General features: G+C 58.4%; 1 protein-coding gene across 5 annotated transcripts in view; it reads right to left on the bottom strand.

Annotated features, from left to right (window-relative positions):
* The window catches only part of IGSF9B (immunoglobulin superfamily member 9B), a 53,286-nt gene that overhangs the window by 28,307 nt on the left and 189 nt on the right, over positions 1–24,790 (bottom strand). For all 5 annotated transcript variants that reach the window (XM_068160063.1, XM_068160062.1, XM_068160061.1 and 2 more), the window contains exons 2-8: positions 17,009–17,206; positions 15,373–15,519; positions 13,177–13,328; positions 11,948–12,065; positions 10,469–10,610; positions 9,594–9,739; positions 2,762–2,904 (exon numbers count right to left, since the gene is read on the bottom strand). In XM_068160063.1, the coding sequence (XP_068016164.1) occupies positions 2,762–2,904; positions 9,594–9,739; positions 10,469–10,610; positions 11,948–12,065; positions 13,177–13,328; positions 15,373–15,519; positions 17,009–17,206 (1,046 nt within the window). The remainder of the gene's footprint in view (positions 1–2,761; positions 2,905–9,593; positions 9,740–10,468; positions 10,611–11,947; positions 12,066–13,176; positions 13,329–15,372; positions 15,520–17,008; positions 17,207–24,790) is intronic.

The raw sequence follows: 24,790 nt of genomic DNA on the forward strand, positions 1-24,790 counted from the left end.
ACATTCCAATGGCCAATCTCTCTTTCTATGAAGAACTTCCTCACATCCAGCCTAAACCTCCCCTGGCACAGCTTGAGACTGTGTCCTCTTGTTCTGGTGCTGCTTGCCTGGGAGAAGAGACCAAGCCCCATCTGGCTACAACCTCCCTTCAGGTAGCTGTAGAGTGCAGTAAGTTCTCCCCTGAGCCTCCCCTTCTCTAGGCTAAAGAACCCCAGCTCCCTCAACCTCTTCCTCACAGGGCTGTGCTCCAAACCCCCCCCCAACCTGGTTTGTTGTCCTTCTCTGGCCATGTTCCAGCATCTCAACATCTTTCCTAAACTGAGGGGCAAAGGAGAGAGAAAGGAGTGGAGTTGGAGACATTCAAAGTCAAACTTGGTGAGGCCCTGAGCAACCTGATCTAGCTGGGGATGTCCCTGCTCACTGCAGAGGAGCTGGACAAGATGGCCCTTCAGGATACCTTCTAACCCAATGCATTCTGTCATTCTGACTTACCCTACACCAACCACACCTCAGTTATTTTTCCTTCAGCCAAGCTCCCCCCACCCATGCCCAAGGTGGCTCTCACACTCCCAGGAGATGCCCTGTTCCATTCCCAGCACCCAAGTCATCTCCTTGAGTGCAGAGAGAGCAAACATGGGCAAGAGCAGCCCCTCCAAACAGAGCTGTCCTGCTCTGCATGCACCTAACAACATGCTGCTTTCCCTTGCCCTCGTCCTCTCTACACACATCCAGGCTTCTTCAAGAAGCCCAAAAAACTTCACACCAGAGTCTGTCACACCCTAAGTAAAACTCATCCAAGGAGACAACCAAACCTGAGAGGCTGAGGGCACCAGGGACATCCAGGGACCCACAGCAGCAACAGGTTCAGGTGGAATTCAAAGTCTGCATCGTTAATAAATGTAAAGCACAGAAGCCTTGGCTTTAAATATTTAATGGCTAAAACCCTTGCTCAGAGTCTCAAACCATGATTAGAGGGAGACAGACTTGTTAGAAGAGTCTTTCAACCACCAGTTGCCACTGGAAAAATACAAAACACCAGGGTCTTCAAGAGGTGGCTTCAGAGGGAAGCTGGCACCGGGTCTGGGTGATGCAGACAGATGCAGAGGGCATGGAACAAAGCTAGAAGTGGAGAGATTCAGATTGGATGTGAGGAAGAAGTTCTTCCCCATGAGGGTGGTGAGAGCCTGGCACAGGCTGCCCAGGGAGGTGGTGGAAGCCTCCAGCCTGGAGGTTTCATAGTTTCATAGTTTCATTCAGGGTTGGAAGGGACCACAAGGATCATCTAGTTCCAACCCCCCTGCCATGGGCAGGGACACCCCACACTAGATCAGGCTGGACAGAGCCTCATCCAACCTGCTCTTAAACACCCCCAGGGACGGGGCCTCGACCACCTCCCTGCACAACCCATTCCAGGGCTTCACCACTCTCATGGGGAAGAACTTCCTCCTCACCTCCAGCCTGAATCTCCCCACCCCCAGCTTCATTCCATTCCCCCTAGTCCTAGCACTGCCTGAGATCCTGAGCAGTCCCTCCCCAGCCTTCCTGTAGGCCCCCTTCAGATCCTGGAAGGCCACAATGAGGTCACCTGGGAGCCTTCTCTTCTCCAGACTGAACAGCCCCAACTCCTTCAGTCTGTCCTCATAGGAGAGGTGCTCCAGCCCTCTGATCATCCTTGTGGCCCTTCTCTGGACACGTTCCAGCACCTCCACATCCCTCTTGTAATAGGGGCTCCAGAACTGGACACAGTACTCCAGGTGGGGTCTCCCCAGGGCTGAGCAGAGGGGGAGGATCACCTCCCTCGACCTGCTGGCCACACTTCTCCTGATGCAGCCCAGGATCTGATTGGCTTTGCGGGCTGCAAGTGCACATTGAGAGCTCATGTTGAGCTTTTTGTCCCCCAGCACACCCAAGTCTCTCTCCTCAGGGCTACTTTCCAGCCAGTCACTGCCCAGCCTGGATCTGTGCCTGGGATTGCCTCCACCCAGATGCAGGACCCTGCACTTGCTCTTATTGAACTTCATGAGGTTGGCCTGTGCCCACCTCTCCAGCCTGTCCAGCTCCCTCTGGATGGATCCCTTCCCTCCAGCGTGTCTGCTGCACCACACAGCTTGGTGTCATCAGCAAACTTGCTGAGGCTGCACTCAGTGCCACTGTCCATGTCACTGACAAAGATGTTGAACAAGCCTGGTCCCAGGACTGATCCCTGAGGGACTCTGCTTGTCCCTGGCCTCCACTGGGACATGGACCCATGGACAGCCACTCTTTGGGTGCGGCCATCAAGCCAGTTGCTTATCCATCTAGTGGTCACCCATCACACCCATGTGTCACCAGCCTGGAGCCCAGGATGTGGTGCAGGACTGTGTCGAAGGCTTTGCTCAGCTCCAGGTAAATGACATCAGCTGCTCGCCCCTCAGCTATTAATTTTGTCACCTGCTCATAGAAGGCCACCAGGTTGGTCAGGCAGGATTTGCAGCCAGGCTGGATGTGGCTGTGAGCAACCTGCTGCAGTGTGAGGTGTCCCTGCCCATGGCGGGGGGGCTGGGACTGGCTGAGCCTTGAGCTCCCTTCCAGCCCTGACAGTTCCATGATTCTATGATCCACAGGCACCGTGGGCTCCACACAAGGACTCAACTCTGCCTGCAGCTGCTAAGGAAGAGCAGCAGCAGCAGCCCAGGCGTGGGGCAGGCTGGAGCCACAGGGAGCCGGTGATGCTCCCTGGCACTTGCAGGGGACCCCTCCACGCCCCCAGGGGCTTGCTTACCTTCTCGATGCGCAGGGGGCGGCCGTCTTTGTTCCACTTGACCAGCGTGACCGGGGGCTCCGCCTCCACCGGGCAGCGGATGTATCCGTGTATCCCGATGGGAATGTAGATGACTGGAGGCATGTTCACCACCCGGGCAGGATCTGGGAGACCAGCAGCACCACGTCAGCACGGGCCAAGAGCCCACCCCTCCCCCAACAGCTGGCTTCAGAAGATCTGAATGCTGCCTGGCAGCTCTCTGAACACCAGCCAGCAGTGTGCCCAGGTGGCCAAGAAAGCCATCAGCATCCCAGCCTGGATCAGGAACAGAGTGACCAGCAGATGGGCTCTGATTGTGCCCTCACACTCAGCACTGGGGAGCCCACACCTCAGGTGCTGGGTTCAGTTTTGAGCCCTGCACTAAAAGAAGGACATTGAGGGTCTGGAGCAGCTCCAGAGAAGGGCAACTAAGCTGGGGAAGGGTCTGGAAAAGAGCAGCTGAGACACCTGGGGGTGTTCAGTCTGGAGAAGAGGAGGCTGAGGGGAGACCTCATTGCTCTCTACAGCTCCCTGAAAGGAGGTTGCAGTGAGGTGGGGGTCAGCCTCTTCTCCCTAGGATCAGGTGATAGGAGGAGAGGAAATGGCCTCAAGCTGCACCACAGGAGATTTAGATCGGATATGAGGAACAACTTCTTTGCTGCAAGAGCAGTCAGGGATTGGAACAGGCTGTCCAGGGAGGTGGTGGAGTCCCCATCCCTGGAGGTGCTCCAGAAACCTGTGGCCATGGCACTCTGGGACATGGTTTAGTGACCAGGGTGGTGTGGGGCTGACATTTGGCCTCGATGACCTCTCAGGTCTTTTCCAACTGGAACAGTTCTGTCACTCTGTGACCTACATCACTTGGATAACAAATTCCAAGCCCAAGCACCACCTCAGCACCCACAGGCTGTTCTCTCCACACAAATCCCCTGTAATACCCAGCATTGCTGGGAGGCTTTGCTCATGCCCAGGGTGCTCATTAAAAGTTGTACCAAAGAAGAAACATCCAATAACGCCTTCCCCTGGCCTCCACACTGACCTGAAGCCCAAACTGCTCCACCACACTCAGCCTGTGGGACGTGCAAGAGGCAGTGCACACCCCACAAGCCCCCCCCCGCCAGCCATAACAGCTGAGCCCTAAAACACACCAAGTGCAGCGACCCAAGGTGGGAGAGAAGGGATCCGCAGCCAGGCTGCCGTCAGCCTTTTGCCTCCTGTCTGTCTGTTTGTACTGGCAGCTTGTGTCTCATCAGGGCTGGGTCACATCGAGCATCAGGGCTGGGTCACATCAGCCACCTCCAGCCTTTCCAACAGGATGCAAGATGCCTAAAATACCACAGCTAACCCCCCTCCACACACACACACACACACACACACACACACACACCCCTTTCCCCTGCTGCACCACCCACGCAGCGAGGCGTCTCGCGATCCTCCCGTCTAGGATGTGTCATTAACAGAGCTTCTAAGAGCTTTTTAATTAAGTGTGAGTGGGTAGAAGAAGAACCTAGACTTTCTTTAATAAGAAGCTTTTCCAGCAAAAAAAAGGGCCCAAAAACAACACCAAAAAAAAAAGGGGGGGGGGAAGGGGAAAAGAAGTTACTTTTAATAAGAAGAGTGAGTATTTCTACGCCCTCGTCTAGACACCGGCAGCATGAGGCTATGGGAAAAGCCTGACGGAGCTTACGCTGCTGGAAGGGATGAGGGAGTGTTAGTGGGGTGTGGGGAGAAGCATCCCTGTGTTGCTGATGCAAGAAGGCAATGCTGGAGGTGAAGAGAAGGTATCTAAAGAGGAACTCCCCCAACCGGGAGTACTGCGTCCGGTTCTGGAGCCCCTAGGACAAGAGGGATCTGGAGGTGCTGGAAGGTATCCAGAGAAGGGCCAGGAGGATGAGCAGAGGGCTGGAGCTGCTGTGCTATGAGGACAGACTGAAGGACTGTGTCCAGTTCTGGGCCCCTCAGTTTAAGAAGGACATCGAAACACTTGAAGGTGTCCAGAGAAGGGCAACAAGGCTGGGGAGAGGCCTTGAGCACAGCCCTGTGAGGAGAGGCTGAGGGAGCTGGGGTTGCTTAGCCTGGAGAAGAGGAGGCTCAGGGGAGACCTCATTGCCCTCTACAACTACCTGAAAGGTGGTTGTAGCCAGGAAGGGGTTGGTCTCTTCTCCAAGGCACCCAGCACGAGAACAAGAGGACACAGTCTCAGGCTGCGCCAGGGGAGGTTTAGACTCGAGGTGAGGAGAAAGTTCTTCACTGAGCGAGTCATTTGTCATTGGGATGTGCTGCCCAGGGAGGTGGTGGAGTCACCATCCCTGGGGGTGTTCAAGAGGGGATTGGATGTGGCACTTGGTGCCATGGTCTAGTCATGGGGTCTGTGTTGATACGTTGGACTCGATGATCCTCGAGGTCTCTTCCAACCTTAGTTATACTGTGAGACTGTGAGTTGGGGCTGTTCAGTCTGGAGAAGAGAAGGCTCCCAGGTGACCTCATTGTGGCCTTCCAGGATCTGAAGGGGGCTCCAAGAAGGCTGGGGAGGGACTGCTCAGGATCTCAGGGAGTGATAGGACTAGGGGGAATGGAATGAAGCTGGAGGTGGGGAGATTGAGGCTGGAGGGGAGGAGGAAGTTCTTCCCCGTGAGAGTGGTGAAGCCCTGGAATGGGTTGTGCAGGGAGGTGGTTGGGGCCCCATCCCTGGAGGTGTTTAAGGCCAGGCTGGCTGAGGCTGTGGCCAGGCTGATCTAGTGTGGGGTGTCCCTGCCCATGGCAGGGGGTTGGAACTGGCTGATCCTTGTGGTCCCTTCCAACCCTGACTGATTCTATGATACTATAACAAGAGAACCATGGAATGGCAGGAGTTAGAAGGGACCTCTACAGATCAAGTCCAGCCCCCCCCCCCGCCCCCCCCCCTTCCCCAATACAGGTTTGGAATCTCCAGAGAAGGAGACTCCACAACCTCTCTGAGCAGCCTGCTTGTGGTAGTGAGAAAAGTTCAACTCTTTCCCAGACCACAGCTAACTCACCTGCTCCAGCACCCTCACAGTAAAGAAGATTCTCCTTAAGTTCAAGTGAAACCTCCTAGGTTCTAGTCTGTGCCCATTTCCCCTTCTCCTATCACTGGGCAACACTGAGAGTAGTCCAGCCCCAAACTCCACCTTTCAGCTATTGATCAACTTTGAGAAGAACACTGCCTCCCCCCCCCCACCTCAGGCTGCTCTTTTCCAGGATAAAGAGCCCCAGATCTCTCATCTTCTCCTCCTCAGCATCCCTGTGGCCCTCCACTGGTCTCTCTCCAGTAGCTCCCTGTCTCTCTTGAACTGGGAAGCCCAGAACTGGACATGGTATTCCAGATGTGGCCTCACCAGAGCAGAGAGGGAGCAGAACCTCCCTCAACCCTTTGGCCCTATTCAGGAAGGGATGAAGGATGTGGCAGTGCCCTCCTCACTCCTTTCTTGGGGTAAAACCAGCAAGTGTGGGACCCCTGCTCTGTCCCTGCCCAAAGGGACAGCCCCAAAGCACTGCCCAGAACGGTGCACCCTGGCAGTGGCACCGTAACCCAGATTGCCAAGCACCACATATGGAGCAGGCTTTACCCCACCCCCACTTGACTCCACCTCTTAGGAAATGTAATCAAAGGCTCCAGCAGCCTGGGAGAGGGTAATGGGATCGAGCCTTTCACTACTAGGTCACTGGCTGGGGGCCAGCCCAGCTCACTAATGACCCAGAGCCCAGTCCAGGGGCTGCGTCCATGGGTGGGAAACCTCCCTCCTGAGTACAGCCCTGGTACAGATGAGAGGGTTTGCTGTGGAGGAAAGGGTTTGGAGGCACAAGACGACTCCTTGCACGGGGCTGGCTGAGGGGTGGATTGTCCAAGGGCCCTTTTTCCTGCCATTAGTTATTTTTAACAGCTGTCATCCCTGACGAGCAGCCCTGGATTAGCAGCAGGGCAGATTTAATGGCCTGAGGCTGCAAGCTCTCCCAGAAGCCACCCAGCCAGGCACATCCAAATCACTCCTCTGCCTGGGCACAGCAGCAGTCACATCACCCCCCCCTCTGCCCCATCATCCATCCCCAAAGGGAAGTGATGGGACCTTCCCATAGCTTCCCACATGGAAGAAAAAGAACCTTCCACTGCCTGAAGGGAGCTACGAGAAGGCTGAGGAGGGACTTTTTACAAGGGCTTGGAATGACAGGATGAGAGGCAATGGCTTTGAGCTGGAAGAGGGGAGACTGAGACTGGAGATGAGGAAGGAATTCTTTCCAGTGAGGGTGGGGAGACACAGGAGCAGGTTGAGACTGGAGATGAGGAAGAAATTCTTTCCAGTGAGGGAGGGGAGACACAGGGGCAGGTTGTCCAGAGAGACTGTGGATGCCCTCTCCCTGGAAGTGTTCAAAGCCAGGTTGGATGAGGCCTTGAGCAACCTGGGCTAGTGGGAGATGTCCCTGCCCATGGCAGGGGGGTTGGAACTGGATGATCTTCGAGGTCCCTTCCAACCCAACCCATTCTATGGATCTATGACCTAGCAATCCTTCTCGCGGCAGCTCCACGCTAACCGGCCCCGGGTCTGCAGGCAGCAGCCTTCAAAACCCAAGTCACAAGCCCCCTCTCCAGCCCTGTCTTTCATTATACAATAAAACTCAGGCTCTGCAGCCTCTCAGAGCAGAGCAATATTGCCATTGTGAGCAGCAGCAATTGAGGCCATTACTGTCGGATGCCGCAGGACGCCGGTGGCACACTACCCATTACCGCCCGGGGAGAGCGAGCGTGGGAAGCAACGCTCCCGCTGCAGCCCCTTCTCCTCCTCTGCTTTAGATCAGTTAACTGCCTGAAAAAATATGACAGGCAAGGCTGCTGACAAGGGGGGATTAAAAAAAAAATAAATAAACCATGTCACAGGAACGAGCTCCCCAAATAAAGGCCAAAAAATAGCAGGCATTGAGACTGAGAGCCCTGATCTGGTGTTTCCCTGCCTGATGCGGTGCTACAGCCTGGGGACAGAGCGGCTGGAGAGCAGCCAGGCAGAAAGGCACCTGGGGATACTGGTTGAGAGTAGGCTGAACAGGAGCCAGCAGTGTGCCCAGGTGGCCAAGAAGGCCAATGGCATCCTGGCCTGCATCAGGAACAGTGTGGCCAGCAGGAGCAGGGAAGTCATTCTGCCCTGTGCTCAGCACTGCTTAGGTCACACCTTGAGTCCTGTGTCCAATTCTGGGCTCCTCAGTTTAGGAAAGATGTTGAGATGCTGGAAGGTGTCCAGAGAAGGGCAACAAAACTGGGGAGGGAGCCCTGTGAGGAGAGGGAGCTGGGGTTGCTTAGCCTGGAGAAGAGGAAGCTCAGGGGAGACCTTCTTGCTCTCTCCAACTCCCTGAAGGGAGGTTGGAGCCAGTTGGGGGTTGGGCTCTTCTCCCAGGCACCCAGCACCAGAACAAGAGGACACAGTCTCAAGCTGCACCAGGGAAGGTTTAGGCTGGATATTAGGAAGAAGTTCTTCACAGAAAGAGAGACTGGCCATTGGGATGTGCTGCCCAGGGAGGTGGTGGAGTCCCCATCCCTGGAGATGTTTATAAAGAGTCTGGATGAGGCACTTGGTGCCATGGTTTAGTTGATCAGATGGTGTTGGGTGATAGGTTGGACTGGATGATCTCAAAGGCCTTTTCCAACCTGGTTAATTCTGTATACAGGTATACAAGTGGATGTGTTCCTGTGTGACCTTCCTCGAGTGACCCTTCTTTGGCAGTGAGGCTGGAATAGATCTCCAGAGGCCCCTCCCAACCCCTACCCATCTGTAATTCTGATTCCAATTAGATACCTTCCCTTCACCTCCAGCTTTGCCTTCTTGCATCAGCAGCACATGCATGCCAAGGATGCCTGCATGCTCATCCAAAGGCTGCTGTCACATCAACCTGAACCTCCCAGGATCATAATGAGATGAGAGAGCCCCTGGGGCTGCCCTCAGAGCTGAGCATTCCCAATCACAGAGTCACAGAATTTCAGGGGCTGGAAGGGACCTCGAAAGCTCATCCAGTCCAACCCCCCTGCCAGAGCAGGATCACCTACACCAGATTACATAGGAAGGCATCCAGGTGAGTTTTTAGTATCTCCAGAGAGGGAGACTCCACAACCCCCCTGGGCAGCCTGCTCCAGGGTTCTGTCACCCTCACAGGGAAAACATTTTTCCTCATATTTACATGAAACTTCCTCTGCCCCAACTTCCACCACTGCCCCTTGTGCTGTCACTGGGCACCACTGAGCAGAGCCTGGCTCCATCCTCTGGGGACTCACCCTTTACATCTTCATAAACATTGATGAGGTCACCTCTCAGTCTCCTCTTCTCTAAGCTAAAGAGCCCTCAGCTCCCTCAGTCTCTCCTCGTATGGAAGATGTTCCACTCCCTTCATCATCCTCATGGCTCTGCACTGGACTCTCTCAAGCAGCTCATTGTCTTTGTTGAACTGAGGGGCCCAGAACTCGACACAAGACTCCAGATGCAGCCTCACCAGTGCAGAGTAGAGGGGGAAGAGAACCTCTCTCGACCTACTGGTCACAGCCCTTCGAATCCACCCCAGAATGGCATTGGCCTTCCTGGCCACAAGAGCACATTGCTGGCTCGTGGTCACCCTTCCATCCACCAGGACCTCCAGGTCCCTTTCCCCTTCACTGCTGTCCAGCAGGTCCATCCCCAACCTAACCTGGTGCACGGAGCTGTTCCTTCCCAGGTGCAAGACTCTACCCTTGCCCTTGCTGAACTTCATTAAGCTTCTCCCTGCCCAGCTCCCCAGCCAGCCCCGCGCCTGCGGAGCCCGCCCCGCCGCCCACACTCACACTGCACGGTCAGGTAGGCAGAGGCTGACGGGGAGCGGCCCAGGCTGTTGCTGGGGATGCAGGTGTACTTCCCAGCATCCTCTGGCTTCACACGGAAAATGATCAGCGTCCCGTCGATCAGGATCCGCACCCGCAGCTTCAGGTCACTGCGGGAGGAGAGAGGAGGATCACTGCGAGACCCAGGGGCAGTGCCCGGCTGGCCAAGAAGGCCAAGGGCATCCTGGCCTGCAGCAGGAACAGTGTGGCCAGCACGAGCAGGGAGGTCATTCTGCCCTGTGCTCAGCACTGCTGAGGCCACCCCTGGAGTCCTGTCTCCAGCTCTGGGCTCCTCAGGTCAAGAAGGACATTGAGAGACTTGAAGGTGTGCAGAGAAGGGCAAGGAGGCTGGGGAGGGGTCTGGGCCACAGCCCTGTGAGGAGAGGCTGAGGGAGCTGGGGTTGCTTAGCCTGGAGAAGAGGAGGCTCAGGGGAGACCTTCTTGCTCTCTGCAACTCCCTGAAGGGAGGCTGGAGCCAGGTGGGGCTTGGGCTCTTCTCCCAGGCAAGCAGCACCAGAACAAGAGGACACAGTCTGAAGCTGTGCCAGGGGAGGTTTAGGCTGGATGTAAGGATAAAGTTCTTCCCAGGAACTGGAATGTGCTGCCCAGGGAGGTGGTGAAGTCACCATCCCTGAAGGTGTTCAAAAAAGGCTTGGATGTGGCACTTGGAGCCATGGTTTAGTTGTCAGGAAGTGTTAGGTATTAGGTAATAGGTTGGACTTGATGATCTCTGAGGTCTTTTCCAACCTGGTTGATTCTATCCACATCCACCCCACTGGTGGTCCCAGCACGCCTGGGCAGCAGGGTGAGGACACATTGTCCCACCAGCTAAGACTCACTTCTTGAAGTAGACGTTCTCCTCCTCCCAGTACCACAGGTAGGTGAGGTTCCCGGGGTACGCCTCGGCCTGGCAGGTGAAGAGAGCATCCTGGGAGATGTTGACTGTGATGTTCTCCGGAGGGGAAACAATGAAGGGAGGTCCTGGAGTGGGGAGAGAAAAGTGTCACCCCTGCCACTACAGGTGTCCCCACTAAGGGAGCTCAGGCTTAGCTCCATCACAGCATTGCTAGCTGGGAGATGCTGGGGGGGCTCTGGGGCAGAGCTGGCCTTGATCCCACAGGATCACAGCGCACAGAGGGTGACCTCAAGGAGCACGGTTGCCCTTTTATTCCCAACCCTTCCCCTTAATCTCTGCAGCTTTGGGGGAGGGCGCACGGCTCTGCTTTTCCCAGAGCACACAAGTTCATGCCTCCCTTCATCCCCACCGCATTTCCAGGAAGGATCACATTGCCCACAGGAAAAATCCAGGAGGGGAGGAAAAGCAGCAAAGTGCCAGGAGCCAGCAGCGAGCATCCCCAGCTCACCAAGCCGGGGAAAGCAGAGCAGAGGACACCCTGCGCTCCTCTCCCTGCCGGTAGCTGTTGACCTAATTAAAGATTTATTTAATAAGAGAGGGAGAGAGGAGCGGGAGGCCTGCCATGCATCACCACCATCTGACAAGGCACTCTCTGACAGCCTCAATCTTTTCCCCTCTCCCTGAACAAGACTGAGCTGCCACCGGGGCCCAGCTGTTCAGCGCCAGGGCGGCCCCGGCACGGCCACCGAGCTGCCCCAATTAACTGAATTCCTCTGGCCTACAAACTGGATGTGGAGCCACAGGGCAGCTGCCACGAAGCCGAGCCCACAAGGCTTCTGGGTCACGTCAGGGTGGCACTGTGGCTCTGTGGGTCCCCAGAAAGAGCCCACTCCAAGACCCCTGAGGAGGGGCTCAGGTGGAGGATCTCCTTTTACAAGGGCTTGTAGAGATAGGATGAGGGGCAATGGGTTGAAGATGGAAGAAGGGAGATTGAGACTGGAGATTAGGAAGAAATTCTTGACAGTGAGGGTGGGGAGACACTGGAACAGGTTGCCCAGAGAGGGTGTGGATGCCTCCTCCCTGGAGGTGTTCAAGGCCGGGTCAGATGAGGCCTTGAGCAACCTGGGCTGGTGGGAGGTGTCCCTGCCCTTGGCAGGGGGTTGGAACTGGATGATCTTTAAGGTCACTTCCAACCCAGATCATTCAGTGATTCTATGATTTTGAGATGTCCCTTTCCACAGAGCAGGGTAGGATCCAGCATGGGACACAGCCTGGGAGCAACCAGGGCTTTCCAGTCCTCCAGCACTCCCTTTGCTTCCCATCTTCACTGCTTCCACAGGCAAGGGCACACCCTGAGTCCTGAGCAACCTGGGCTAGCAGGAGGTGTCCCTGCCCATGGCAGGGGGTTGGAACTGGATGATCTTTAAGGTCCCTTCTAACCCAAACCATTCCATGGCCTCACCTTGCACCAGCAGGCGCGTGGTGTGCACAGCCTCTCCCTGGATGCTGTAGGCGCGGCAGGTGTAGGCTCCCCTGTCCTCACGGCTGACCGACAGCACCGTTAGGCTCCCATCGCTCACCTGGGGACAACAAGGGATGACCCTGGAGCGCGGGCAGGGACCCTCAGGGTGGGAGGGTTGCACCCCTAACCCCAGCTCAGCACCCCCCTCCCTCCCTGCCTGCCGCAGCAGGGAGCTGCCGGTGAGAGCTGCTGGTGGGCTTCTCTGCGCTGCGAGACTTTGGATGTCAACGAAGCGCCACAGGCTGGGTGCCACGGGGAAGGGAAAGGAAAAGATTAAGAGAAATAAATAACCCCCACGACAAATTCCTCTCCTGCTGAAGCGACTGTCAGGCAGCAGGCTCCGGAGCACCCTCAGCGCCGCACAAGGAGCGGGAGGCGTCACCAGAGCAGCCCCTGCTCCCCAAGGGATCTGCTCCATCCCTGGGGTGTGGAACGAGGAGGGTGGCCCCAGCTCGGCCACTGTCCTCCCCACAGGGCCACCTCCAAGAGGAGCAGCTGAATTCCTCCTCCCCAGGGATGAAGCGGAGAAAGGAAGGGCAAGGGATTGTCACCTCTAGGGAGGCAGCTCCCCCCCGTGCACAAGGAGCCTTGCTTCCAGCCAGGCTTCAGCCACCCCCCTCCTCAACATTCTGCCTCATCCTTCTATTTCAATTAGTAACAAATGATTTCTAATTACTCTCATTAGTGCCTGCGCTGATTCCAATGCCTGATTTACCAATTACAGCTCAGGGGGGAATCTCTGCCTGGGAGCCTCTGGGATGCAAAGAAGGTCCTAGAGGAGGTGGGGCGTGGCAAATCTTCCCTGCCCAAATCCCCCCCTGCCCCAGCCCCACAGCATCCATCCCTGCTTGAGGACAATGTGTCCCCGGGCTGCAGCCGTGACCTGGTGGAGCAACAGAGGATCCCCAGGGAGCAGAAAGGAATGGGGCTGCCTTAAACATCTAGAGAAGTCCCTTCCAACCCAAACCAGCCCATGATTCTATGAGGGCTTTGGCCTGAAACCAAGGGCAGAGGCTGCTGAGATGGGGGTGGGGTGAAATGGCCATCTCTGGAAGAAGTGCTGACAAAGCAGGCCTGGCTCCAGGCACAGCGGAGCTGCCGCCGCTGCGGTCCCATCGATACCATCCCCGCCAGTGGGACGCCCAGGAGCTCCCCCAGCACCCACCTACCTGGTACTTGCCACTGGCACCCAAAAGCTCTCCCTCTTTCAGCCAGGTGACGATGGGCTTGGGGTTCCCGAATGCCATGCAAGTCAAGGTGACACTGCTGCCTTCCTTCGCCTCTACGTACTGCGGCGGTGTCTCCGTGAAGGTGGGGGGAGCTGCGGGGCAGGGGAGACCACCATGACCCCCCTTGTTTCACCCACTGTCACTCTGAGGACCCATGGGGACAGAGGGCAAGCCCCCACTTGCAAATGGGGGGCCGTGGGGTCCCACGTCCTCACGACAGGGCTGGGACCACGCATGGGATGAGGGATGGGGACAGCCAGGGCTGTCGCAGGGGCTGTCCCCGGGGAGGGCAGCTAAGGACATCCCCTCTATCTCACACCACACGCCAGCCCTGTCCCCTCTGCTCCCCCAGCAAGCTCCAGGACACGTCACCGCGTCCCCCCACCCCCGCCCCCGGTGTACATTAAGTTGCTATTGTCAAAACAGGGGAAAACACCGCAGTGCAGATCGAAAGGCTCCTTCCCGATGAAAGAGGCTGGCGGGATTACAGCCCGCCCCTAATTACCAGCAGTTGTTAAAACCCACTTTCGAGGAAGACAGGTTGGCAATGTTAATCTGCTCAGGGGGAGAAGGGGGGGGGGGGGGGGGAATAAAACTAAAATAAAACCATATATGTTTTGTTTCTCCCCAAATGATTTTTATTTTCCCCCAGGAGAAATTAAGCACTGGGAATGCGCTGGGGGGGGGGGGGGGGGAAAGCCACAGCTTTTTCCTCTGAAAGCAGTGCCTCAAGTCAGAAAGATTATGGTTATTATTTTAAGTTGTGATTTTGTTATTAAGCCCCCGTGTGCCCTGTGCTGCTTAAAACCCCCAAGCCAACCCATTCTGTACAAAGGGGTTGAGCCCAGGGTGGGCCAAGGCCACCGATTGCCACTTCCAGCCCCCGGAGCTGGCAGTTTGCAGGATTCATGCAATGCGGTGGAGGTGAAGCAGGCACCGTTCCCCCCCCCCTCTCACCGCCTTTCTCCCCAATCCTCTGAGCTTGTTAGCAGGAGGAGGGCAGGGGAGCAGGAGAAAGGAGGCAGCAGCAAGGACAGGGCTGGTGCAGCTCGCAGCCCAGCTCGCAAAGCTCTCACTCACTAATTGGGCTCAATTAGGTGGCTCCGCGCCGTGCCACAGCCCAGCCGGGCCCCGAAAGCTGCAACTAATTGCTCAAGGTCAGGCAAGACCAGGAAGGAGCTACCAGTGCCCAACGTCTCCTTCTCCAGCCACCCCACTGCAAGCAGAGAGAGAGAGAGAGGCACAGCTAAAAATACCAAGACCTCTCCTGATGGTGAAGAGTGACAATCTGCTAATTAGTTTAATACAGAGCCTCAGTAAAATGAGGAAGTCGTTTGAGTGCATTTGAATTTCAAGAAAACAAAGATTTGCCTTTTCTGATCTGTTTGTTAAGAGGAGATTCGCTCCCAGCCCCACTTTCAGATGCCTCTCCTCTAGACAAGCTCAGCATAATTAAACTGTGGGACTCCTAATAAAAGTTTGTCCCTTTTGAAGCTGTGCCCCCAGCTGGTGCAGTCGGGCTGGATGGCTTCAGGCTCGCTCGCCACAGACACCATCAAGGCCCAGCACTGAATGGCCATGGTGGTGTCAGGTTAAACCTGATGGTCTTAAAGGTCTTTTCCTCCCAACACAATTCTATGACTGAGGGGCTGGAGCACATCCAAAGAAGGGCAGAGAAGCTGTTGTAGGGTCTACAGCACTCTCCTGAAGATGGACAGAAGGGGAATGGGAGGCCAGGAGGGAGGAAGTGGAAGAAGTGAGGAAAGACATTGGGGGAAATGAAACACATGTGCAAGAAGGGGATGAGCAAAGGGACAAAAGCAAGGGAAAGGATCAACCAAAGGAAAAGCCACAACTGTGTGAAGTTAGGAATTAGGAAGAACTTCTTTCCTGCAAGCATGGTTAGGCATTGGAACAGCCTGCCCAGGAAGCAGGTGTTCAGGAAAGGTGTGGACAAGGTACTTGGGGACATGCTGGTGTTGGGTTGATGGTTGGACTCGAGGATCCCGAGGGTCAGTTCCAACCCAAACCACTCTGTGATTCCATCCACCAGAAATCCAAGGCAAACCCAGCTCAGCAGCAGCAAATGCAAGCCCCTCAGCCATGCTGGGTGCTGCCCCCAGCCCAGCAGCTCACCGTTGACCGTGAGGTGGACCCAGCTGCCGTTGTGGAAGGTGTCGTACTGCTGGTCCAGCATGAGCACTTTGCACTCGTACCAGCCCTGGTCCTCGGAGCGGACCTGCTCAATGCGCAGCGAGGCTTTGTCGTGCAGGCTGGCCCGGCCTGTGGGGAGGACACAGCTATCACTCTGGTGGCCCCCACCCTGCCCAGTCCCACAGAATGGCTCACCACCACCACCACACCAGCCCCAATGGAGCAGCACTATATGGGATAAGGCCTTGAGCAACCTGGTCTAGGGGAAGGTGTCCCTGCCCATCACAGGGGCAGGTGGAACTGGATGGTCTTCAAGGTCCCTTCCAGTCCAAACCATTCCAGGTTTCTGTGACATCCCAGCCTGCTGCAGGCACCAAGCAGTTGCAGCAGCTTTGGGACCAGGCAGAGGCCCACCACCCCCAGTTTTGGGGCGCCTCATGGCACAGTGCTGCTGGTGGCAGGCAGCCAATAATGCACTTGCCCATCTGGGGAGGGCAGAGCAAGCTGGCACAGCCAGACCAGGTGCCTAGAGCAGTGTCTGCCCACAGCAACATTGGCCTTCTGCTCCCACCTGGGTGCTGATGGAGGTACAGCAGACAACAGGCACATCCCAAAGCCTCTCCCCAGCTTGGGAGCTTCCCAAAAAAGCAGGGTGGCCCCAGGCTGACCCTGTGCACAGCCTGGGAAACCAGACTGGCAGCAAACCAGGCCAAGCCTCCGCCCCAGCCCAGCAGCCACTGGGCTCCAGCATCACTGAGGTTGGCAGAGTTTAGCCCAGGCTCAGGTGCTGGCATCCTCTCCACCACAGGACTTCCCAGGGAAGCAATTTGGAAGCTTCACAGAGCCTGGAAACAGGGTAAGACCCAGGGAAAGATCCTCAAGACCTTCTTCCCACTGAATGGCATTTACAAGAGGAAACGGCCTCAAGTTGCACCAGGAGAGGTTTATGTGGGAGATGAGGAACAACTTCTTTCTTTCAAGAGTGGTCAGGCATTGGAACAGCTGCCCAGGGAGCTGGTGGAGTCACTGCCCCTGGAGGTGTTCAAAACACATGTGGCCATGGCACTCTGGGACATGGTTTAATGGCCATGGTGGTATTGGGTCAACAGTTGGACTTGATGACCTTAGAGGCCTTCTCCAACCAAAACAATTCCAGTTCTCTGAAAGTGGGCTCTCCCCACATGCCACCACTCTCAGGGCTGGTCACCAGCCCAGCCAGCCTACCAGAAGCCACCAGCCACGTGGGGCAGGTGTCACATTGGCAAGAGGCCACATGGGCTCTGCAGCTCCAACCTGCCACCTCCACCCGGCACACAGCCCCGGCCCCATCCTCAGCATCCCCCCGCCCCAGGCTCACAGCTGCTCTGGGGCACAGCAGCAACAGCAGCCGCCACCACCACGTCACCCTGGGTTTCTCTGCCTCACTTGCTCCCGTCCCACGCAGCCCAGCTGGCTTCCTAGCTCTGCTGCTTAATTAAAACCAACTAGGTGGAAAGCAAGCAACGAGAGGCAGAGCCTCCCCGGGCTCCGACGGAGTGGCGGCTGGAGCGGAGCCCTGCAGCCCAGGCAGTGCCTCAGCCAGCACCTGGAGCGTGCCCAGCCCGGCCCGGAGACTCACCGGCATACTCTGGGTCGACATGTGGAGGGTAAAACCCAAACTTGATGAAGATGGGGATGGGGACGCCGAACTTGAACCACTCCACGACATAGGGAGGGGGCTGCCCCGTGAGCGGGTGGATCACGTCGCATCCCAGGATCACGCTCTCGCCAGCGCGAGCGGTCACGAACTCGGGCTCCTCCCTCGAGCCGAGGGCACCTGCCGGGGGGCAAAGGAAGATGCTGTGCCTGATCCCACCGCTGGACCCCAGCATCAGTGTTAGCCATCGGCCTGAGGCCTCCAAGAGAGCCGTGGCAGAGACAATGCCCACCATCCCAAACTGCCTGGCTTCACTACGGGTGGCCCTTGGGTCTTCACCCTCTCAGAACCAAGAGGGATTCCCCAAGCTCCTCCACCCAGCTCTGGGGCCACCTCCACAGGATTCATGATCACAGATCACACACAGAACGCATCAGGTCACAAGGGTCCCTCAAAGGTCATCTTGTCCAACACCCTTGCAGCCAGCAGGGACATCTACAACTAGATCAGGTTGCTCAGAGCCCCATCAAGTTTGACCTCAAACTTCTCTAGGAATGAGGCCTCAACCATCTCTCTGGGTAACCTGTCCCAGTACATGACGGTGACTGGCAAGTATCTCCTGTTCCAGGATGGCTTCTTAACCAGGTGACCCTACAGGAGTCTCGGGGACACCCTGCTCTCAGCAGAATATATCCAACACTGCTCCCCACCCAGCACCATCAGGGGGAAGAAGCTTTTGCAGCCTTGCCTGCGTCCCCACATCCTCCAGCAAGGGGGATGGAGCATGCAGGGACCCCCACCCCACAGCTCAGATGTGCCAGCCCAGGCTGAGCCCCCAGAGCAGTGATGCTTCAGCCAAGCTCCCCCACCCTCGGGCATGCTGGAGAGCCCCAGGCCTCAAACCAGTCTGCAACCTGTGCATCAAGTCTGGCACCCTGCTCCTCCCACCCAGCCCCCATAATTAAATTGGGCTTTGGTCTGAGCCTGGAGCCAAGGCAGCACTCAGCTGCAGCCTGGCGTCATCCTGCTCTCACCATCAGCAGCAAAGCTGCATCCTCAGCACAGCTCTCAGAAAAGGAGAGGGAAAACCCAGGGCTGGGCTAGGAGGGGAAGCTAGGAGATGGAGGGGGGGGTCCCCAAAATTGCAGGCCTACATTTCCTTTCCCATCAAGGAACACACACCCCCTTTTGCTGGCACACACGGCCACCGCATGCTTCCAGGGGGGATTCTGGGGAGGGCTGCTGAAGGAGGGCTGCTGGGGGAAGGATGCTCGGGGAAGCACGTTCCCACTCCTCCGCGCTGCTCCTCGGGGCTGCCGGTGATTGGCGGCGAGTGACATCACCGCTTCCCCGCCAGGGGAGCTGAGCATCACCGGCTATTTTTGGCTCTGGCACAAGCGCGTACCGGCGAGAGGCGCGCTCCGTGCCACCCCACGGGCTCACCGGCCCGCGGCCCTCCCGGGGAGGAGGCAGAGCCGAACCTTCCCCCGCCCCGCTTCAGAGAAGCACCCCTGGCATCCTGGGTACCCGCAGCAGCGAGGCTGGACGGCGACTGGTCTAACTGGGAGGGCTGGCTGGTGGCAGCAGGGAGGGCGAAGCTAGGGAGCAAAGCTGAGGAGCGTCTGCAAGGAGCAGATGCTGCATTGCACAGAGGTCCTCACAGCCGGGTCCCTGCCCGGCCCCCATTCTGGGGGTGGGATTGATGAGCACACACGTGCAATATGCAGACATGCACCCTGCTCCTGCCCTCCACCCTCCCAGCAACACTCTTGCACCTCTTGTTATCACTGCATCGCCGATGAGCTCAAGCATTCACACCCTGTCAGCAGGGATGGTGTCAACCCTCCCCAACCACCCCAGCAAAGATCTGCAAGGACCTGTCCCGACCTCGATGTGCCCATCCAAGGGCTGGGAAGAAACTTGGGGGTTGGGGGGAAGGAAGGAGGGCTGTGCTGCAGGGGCGGGACCCCCCCTCCCTGCCCACAACCCCGCAGCGCCGATCGGGGACAGTGGCTGTCACGTGCTGCTCAAGAGCATCCAAGGACGCCTTGCCCGCACAAGCAGGTCCCCAGCGCCTCACCGCCTCCAAAAGGACCATCCCACTCTCCCCCAGCAGCAGAGGATGGAGAGGACAGCGCCCCAGCCCCCCTCCCCAAGCTCCACACCTGCCCCAGCCCACCAGCTCCTGGGGTGGGGGCTTGGTTTCCAGCTCTTCAACGCCCAGTGGATCCTAGGATGCCTATGCTTGCCCATCATCCAACAGGCCACCCAGATGCTCAGGGGTGGGGACTGGGGAGTCACAGCCCGACAGCAGGAGCTCCTGACTGGCTCCCCAGCAAGCTGGTGGGTAAGGCCCCCAGTAATGGACAAGCCAGCCACTCCACTGGACCCACGCCTGGCCAGGGCTGCCCGGGTGGAAGAAAATAGGTCAGCCCCAGCAGCTCGCAGCGCCGGTGTCTGATGGTAAGGCCGGTGGGGAACTGCACGCACGGCTGAGCATCACCTCCCCACACGCAGGGCCAACTGGCAGCCAGGGCGGCTAACCGGCCCCCAGCTCTCCCCAGCTGCCACCCGCCCCCACCACCAGCCCCGGTGCCCTCCTGCCCCTGCTTCCAGAGACGGCATGAAGGCAGGAGGGAGACGCTTTACAGAGCCCCTGGCTCGGGTTTCCCCCAGCTTCCCAGCCCTGCCCCAGGTTCTCCTTCCAAGTCCCGGCGGCTGGAGGCAGAGGAGCGATGGGAGGCTGCAGCTCTCAATCCAAGGAAGCGCTTCTCACCCCCACATTTGTGTGGCAATGCTTGAAAACACCCCGCAGACGCCAGAAGACACAGAGCACAAACAGACGAGGTATTTTTAAACCCACTTGATATTTTTATGTATTGCTCCCTCCCCTCCCCCCATCCCCAGCCAAGTTCAGGGCTGGAGGGTTCCAAGACTCAAACCTATGGGCTGGAAACCGGGGCTGACACCAGGGGAAGCCGCAGCGGGGACGGGAACTCCGAAGCCCACCGTCGGTTCACGGGAGCTCACATGAAGCTGGGGGAATGCCTCATAAAGGGGGGGGGGAAAAAAAACCACACACCCAACAAGTAATCAACAGGCTTCCTCATCCAAGCAGATCCAGGAAAAATAAAAGCACGCTGCGTGCCAGGAGGCAAGAATACAAGATGCGGAGGTGGAGTTGAACAGCATCCCAAAGGGAGAGGAGGGAAAGCTGATGCTGCGGAGAGACGGTGCCACCGCGGGGCTCCCCAGCAGGCTGGGAAGACCCTCATCAGGGGCTGGGCAATACCCTCACCAGGGAATGGGCTTCCAGTTCCTCCCATTGCAACAGCAGAGACGCAAGGTGACATGGGATTTGGTGAAGCTGAGGGTAGCTGGCAGCTCAGGTGCGCTTGCTGAAGCTGGACCCTTCCCGCAGATGCTTTGTGAGGAGGTTACAGCAGTGCCAGAGCAGCTTTCCAAATGCAGGAATACCCAGGGAGGCTGTGCCTGGCACAGCAGACACCCGTGCCTTGCAGTGAGAGAGGGGATCCCATCCTGACTTCCTAACCCTAGGCACTCATGCCCATCCCTGTCCTCCCCATGGGGACAGTCAAGGCAGCAGGCATGAGGCCTCCAGGCCACGGACCTCTCCTCCCTGCCGAGCGGAGACGAGATCTGCTCTGACACATCCCGATCGCGGCGGTGGGGGCAGGATATGGTGGAGATCTCTGAGGACAAGGCCACCGGCGTGGCATATGGAGGCCAGCAGGGAAGGAGAGCACGCAGCCACCAGTGCCACAGAACAAGGAGGGCAGCGACCGTGGCCCAGGGTCGGGGATGGGGAGCACCCCGTGTGGGGCAGTGGGAGACCTGCCTGCCCCCCCCGGAGAGCTAAACGGGGCTGCATGTCCCCACCGCAAAAATCAGTGCCCCCCCTGCCTACCAGGGGTACCCACAGCCCCCTGAGTGCACCCCCAGGGGCTGGGAGCACAGCCCTTCCTCCCCCCCACCCAGCTGGGCAGCAGCATCTGGGCTTTCAGCGCGATTCCTGCCTTTTAAACCAGATTTTCCAGATGGATGGAGGGCGACGCGCAGGTCAAGTGACGTGCCTCAAGGTCATGTGGGGCCAGCCGAGGAGCAGGATTAGCAGCCAGGGGTGGCTCACTGCCCCCTGCACAGCCCCCCGGCACAGACTTGGAAACCTGCCCCCAGGGACAGGGGGTGACCCACGGGCCTGCCAGCACCACCCACACACAGGCGAGCAGCTGCCCTGGCATCCCCAGGGGACCATCTATGCTTAGGGTTCCACTCCACCGTGGCTTCCAACCCACTGTGGTGGGTCCCAGCTCCCCCAGGATGGCACAGGTGGGACCATGTCTGGCTGGCAGCTCAGTGGGCACGTGTACTAGCGCAGGTCAGTGGTTAGAGAGGCACAGAAATGAAGCCTGCAAGAAAATTACTTCCTCATGATCGCTCTGGGGATCCCTGGGTGGGAACGAGGACACCGGTGTTCCCTACCTCTGAATGCCACCTGCCTAGTGTAGAGCATCCGTCCCCACGTGCCACGCAGCAGCTGCCTCACAGGAGCCATCATCTCCCAGCAACGACCAGCAGCTACCTGTGCACTCCCTCCCAGCAGCTGCAGTGGAAGGCTGGAGCCAAAAGAAAAAACACCACATCGCTCCTGGGGAGACCTTCTGCATCCAGAGCCCTGCCAGGGTGCTATTGCCTCCATCCAGACCCACATGGCACCAGTACCCACGGGCAGGCTGCCTGCAGTGCCCTCCCCACGGAGCAGCGATGCCTCCACAGCCCAACTGGGAACGGGGATGCAGGCAGCGCTCCGAGCTGCCCGCCAGCAGCTCCTGAATCACGCTGTTCCTGGCTCAGGCAGCCCTCCCACCAACGCCAGCCTCTCCAGCACGGAGCAGGAGGAAGGGAGCTGTTTTTCCAAAGGCCAGCTGGTCGCTCAGGGTCCCCAGCTCAGGAGATGCCTACCACAGGGGAAGGACCCCACCATCGGCACGGCACGGGGCTGGCCCCACCACTCGCCCACCTGCAGGGCTTCTCTTCCAACCCAAAGCCATGACCTCCAAGACAGACGAGTGGAGGTGAATGGGAACTAACCTATCATGCCACAGCTCAGGAGAGGAACTTGCAGGGTCCACCCATCCAGCAAAGCTCCATCTTCCAAGCTCCAGCAAGCCAAGCCAACAACCAAGCTGCGCACATCTCTCCATGCCCTGTGTGCCTGTCCAACAGGTCCAGAGGAGCAGAAATCCTCCAAGGATGGATGGATGGATGGAAACGGGAGCTGGGCCAATCCCCTTGGCCACTCCTGTGCCAAACCATCCTCTTGCCAGAGGAGAGCAGGGCCAATGCTGCATGTGCCAAAGGCGGTGGCTGCTGGTCCAAGCCCCACCTTGGCTGAAGAGGCACCAGCCCTTGTGTGCAACGGCTCTGCAGCAGTAGCCAGTCAGGGACGGATGCAGCACCGGGATGGCCACAGCAAGCAGCTCCAACTGGCCAAGGTCAACTCAATGAGCATCACCTGCCGTGGTGTCCAGGGGGAGCCTCTTCAACCGGAGCCGAATCCTCCCTCAGTAAGCTGCACCCGCCGGATCCAGAAGCGTGCCCATGCGGTGCCGCGTCACGCTTGTGGGAGAGGGAGGAAAAGCCTCTCGGTGTCACGGCACCACCAGCAGTGCCAGCAGGCCAGTTCCCTCCTCCGGCACCCGCTCCCAGCGCGGTCACGTCCTGGTTCTCCTCCCCCATGCCGTAAGAGGGGATAATGTGCCCTCCTTCCCTCCCTGAGCCGATTAACGCCTGGAAAGCCCTCGCAGAGCCAGGCCATGCAAGAGGGCTGTCCAGGGCCAGCACTGCTGCAGCCCAGCCCAGCAAGGGGGAGATGGTGTGGGACAAAGGCCAGAGCCAAGGGAAAGGCCAGGGCATGGGCACACGGTGAGCTCCAGTCCTGCTCCAAAGCCCTAGCCCTGAGAAATGCAGTATGCCAGCCCCCCATGAGGAGGGGACAGTGCTGGGGCAAATCCTACAGGCTCACTGTCCCCACAGAACCCTCCCACAGCACCCAGCACCCACCCAGGCATTACTCACAGCACTCTCATTCATCAGGTACATGCCGTTCCGTAAGCACATGGCACCTCCGTGCCTAGGGGTCCCCCGCACCCACCCACCCTGGCACCAGTTTGGGAGCCTCATCTAAGCAGCTCTAGGGTATTTCCAAGTTCCCAGGTGCTGAACTTGCTGCTCTGCTCCTCTGCTCTTTTCCAAGAGGATCCCTCTCCACACTGCTGCTGCAAGCCACCGCCTCACCACACCGCAGGATGCGTTTCAGGCAGGCAGCTGCTCACCGGCAAGAGCAGCCCCATCCTAACCACCCCCCGCCACCCCCCCACCACACACACACATCCCCTTCAAGGAGCCAGCTGCCAAGGATGCCAAGGGACCATGACAGGGGGCAGATGTGCCCCCACGTGCTCAAGGTGCACCAAGATGCAGGAGGGGGGCTGCAGCACCCTGGCACGTGCCAAGGTGCCCCCTCCCAACCCGCCCGCACCCACTGAGGCGGTGTTCCCCCACGCCGCGGTGGCTGCCAGCTAGGCATCGCTCACTGCCAGCAGCCACTGCATCCCCACAGGCAGGGCTTAGTGGCACCCAGGGAGCAGCTCCTGGGTCCCACCATGTGTAGGGACCACTGGGGCGCAGGGATAACCCTGTGCCCAACAAGGTACCAGAAGAAGGGATAGGAGACAGGGCTGCAGCAGCAGCAGGCAGCTCCCCTTCTACCTGCAGGGATGGCTGGGGGGGAAGGAGGGGGATGGCAGCTGCAGGAAAAGAAGCCTGAGCAGGAAAATCAGGGTTATTCCCCAGCACTGTCTCCTTCCTGACCTTGGACAACCCTGTGCCTCAGTTTCCCCTAGTGCAGCAGCCAGCCTGCAGTAGGGAGGGAAGGAGGGCAGCCTCCCCCAAGCAGGAGGCAGCAAAGTCACCCCCAAACCCGCAGCCAGGAGCTGACAGGCACAGCCAGGGCGCTGCAGGGGAAGGCACCAAATCCCTTCTGCATTTCTCCTTGCCCAACCGGACTACCCTTGCAGGGAAGGGCAAACGCTGCTTGCGTCCTGCCGAGCTGCTGCCAGGCTGGAAGAGGGAACAAGGGGTGCAAAAAAACCCCATTTATCCACCCTCTGTCTGCACTCTAGCCCTAGTCGGGGTTCCACACTGCCAACCTCACCTCCCCTGCACCCAGCCTGCTGTGCCCCCCGCAAAGGACTCATCACAGCCCGCTGCGTTCTCCCAAGGGGAATTCCAAGCCTCTCCAGAGGAGATGCAGGCAGGGAAGCATGGACCTGCCGCACACACCGGCTCCTGCCTCCTCCAACTTCCCGACTTGCAGCCGCTGCCCTCCAGGAGGTCACCGCAAAAACCCGCTGAGAACCGGGGAAAATGCGCCGGGCGCTCCCAGCTCCCCCCCGGCACGGGGGAATAAAGATGCTGCAGCAGCAGCAGGAGGAGCGCCCGGGGACACAGGCAGCGCTCAGCATCACCACCGCAACCCCCCAACCCCGCACCGGTACCGAGGAGGGCGCAAACCCGCTCCGGAGCCGCAGCGAACCGCACCCCCGTGGGGGGCAGCCCCCAGATCCCTACTGGGGCAGAACTGGGGGACATACCGCCCTCCCCGCAATCTCGGTGCAAGCTGCCCGGAGCCGTGCATGCACCCCAGTCCGTTGCATGCTCCCGGTACATGCGCATCCCTTC

The sequence above is a fragment of the Melanerpes formicivorus genome, unplaced genomic scaffold (genome assembly GCF_026170545.1).
Source record: "Melanerpes formicivorus ecotype bairdi unplaced genomic scaffold, bMelFor1.0.p_v2 SCAF_47, whole genome shotgun sequence".
NCBI classification, from domain to species: Eukaryota; Metazoa; Chordata; class Aves; order Piciformes; family Picidae; genus Melanerpes; species Melanerpes formicivorus.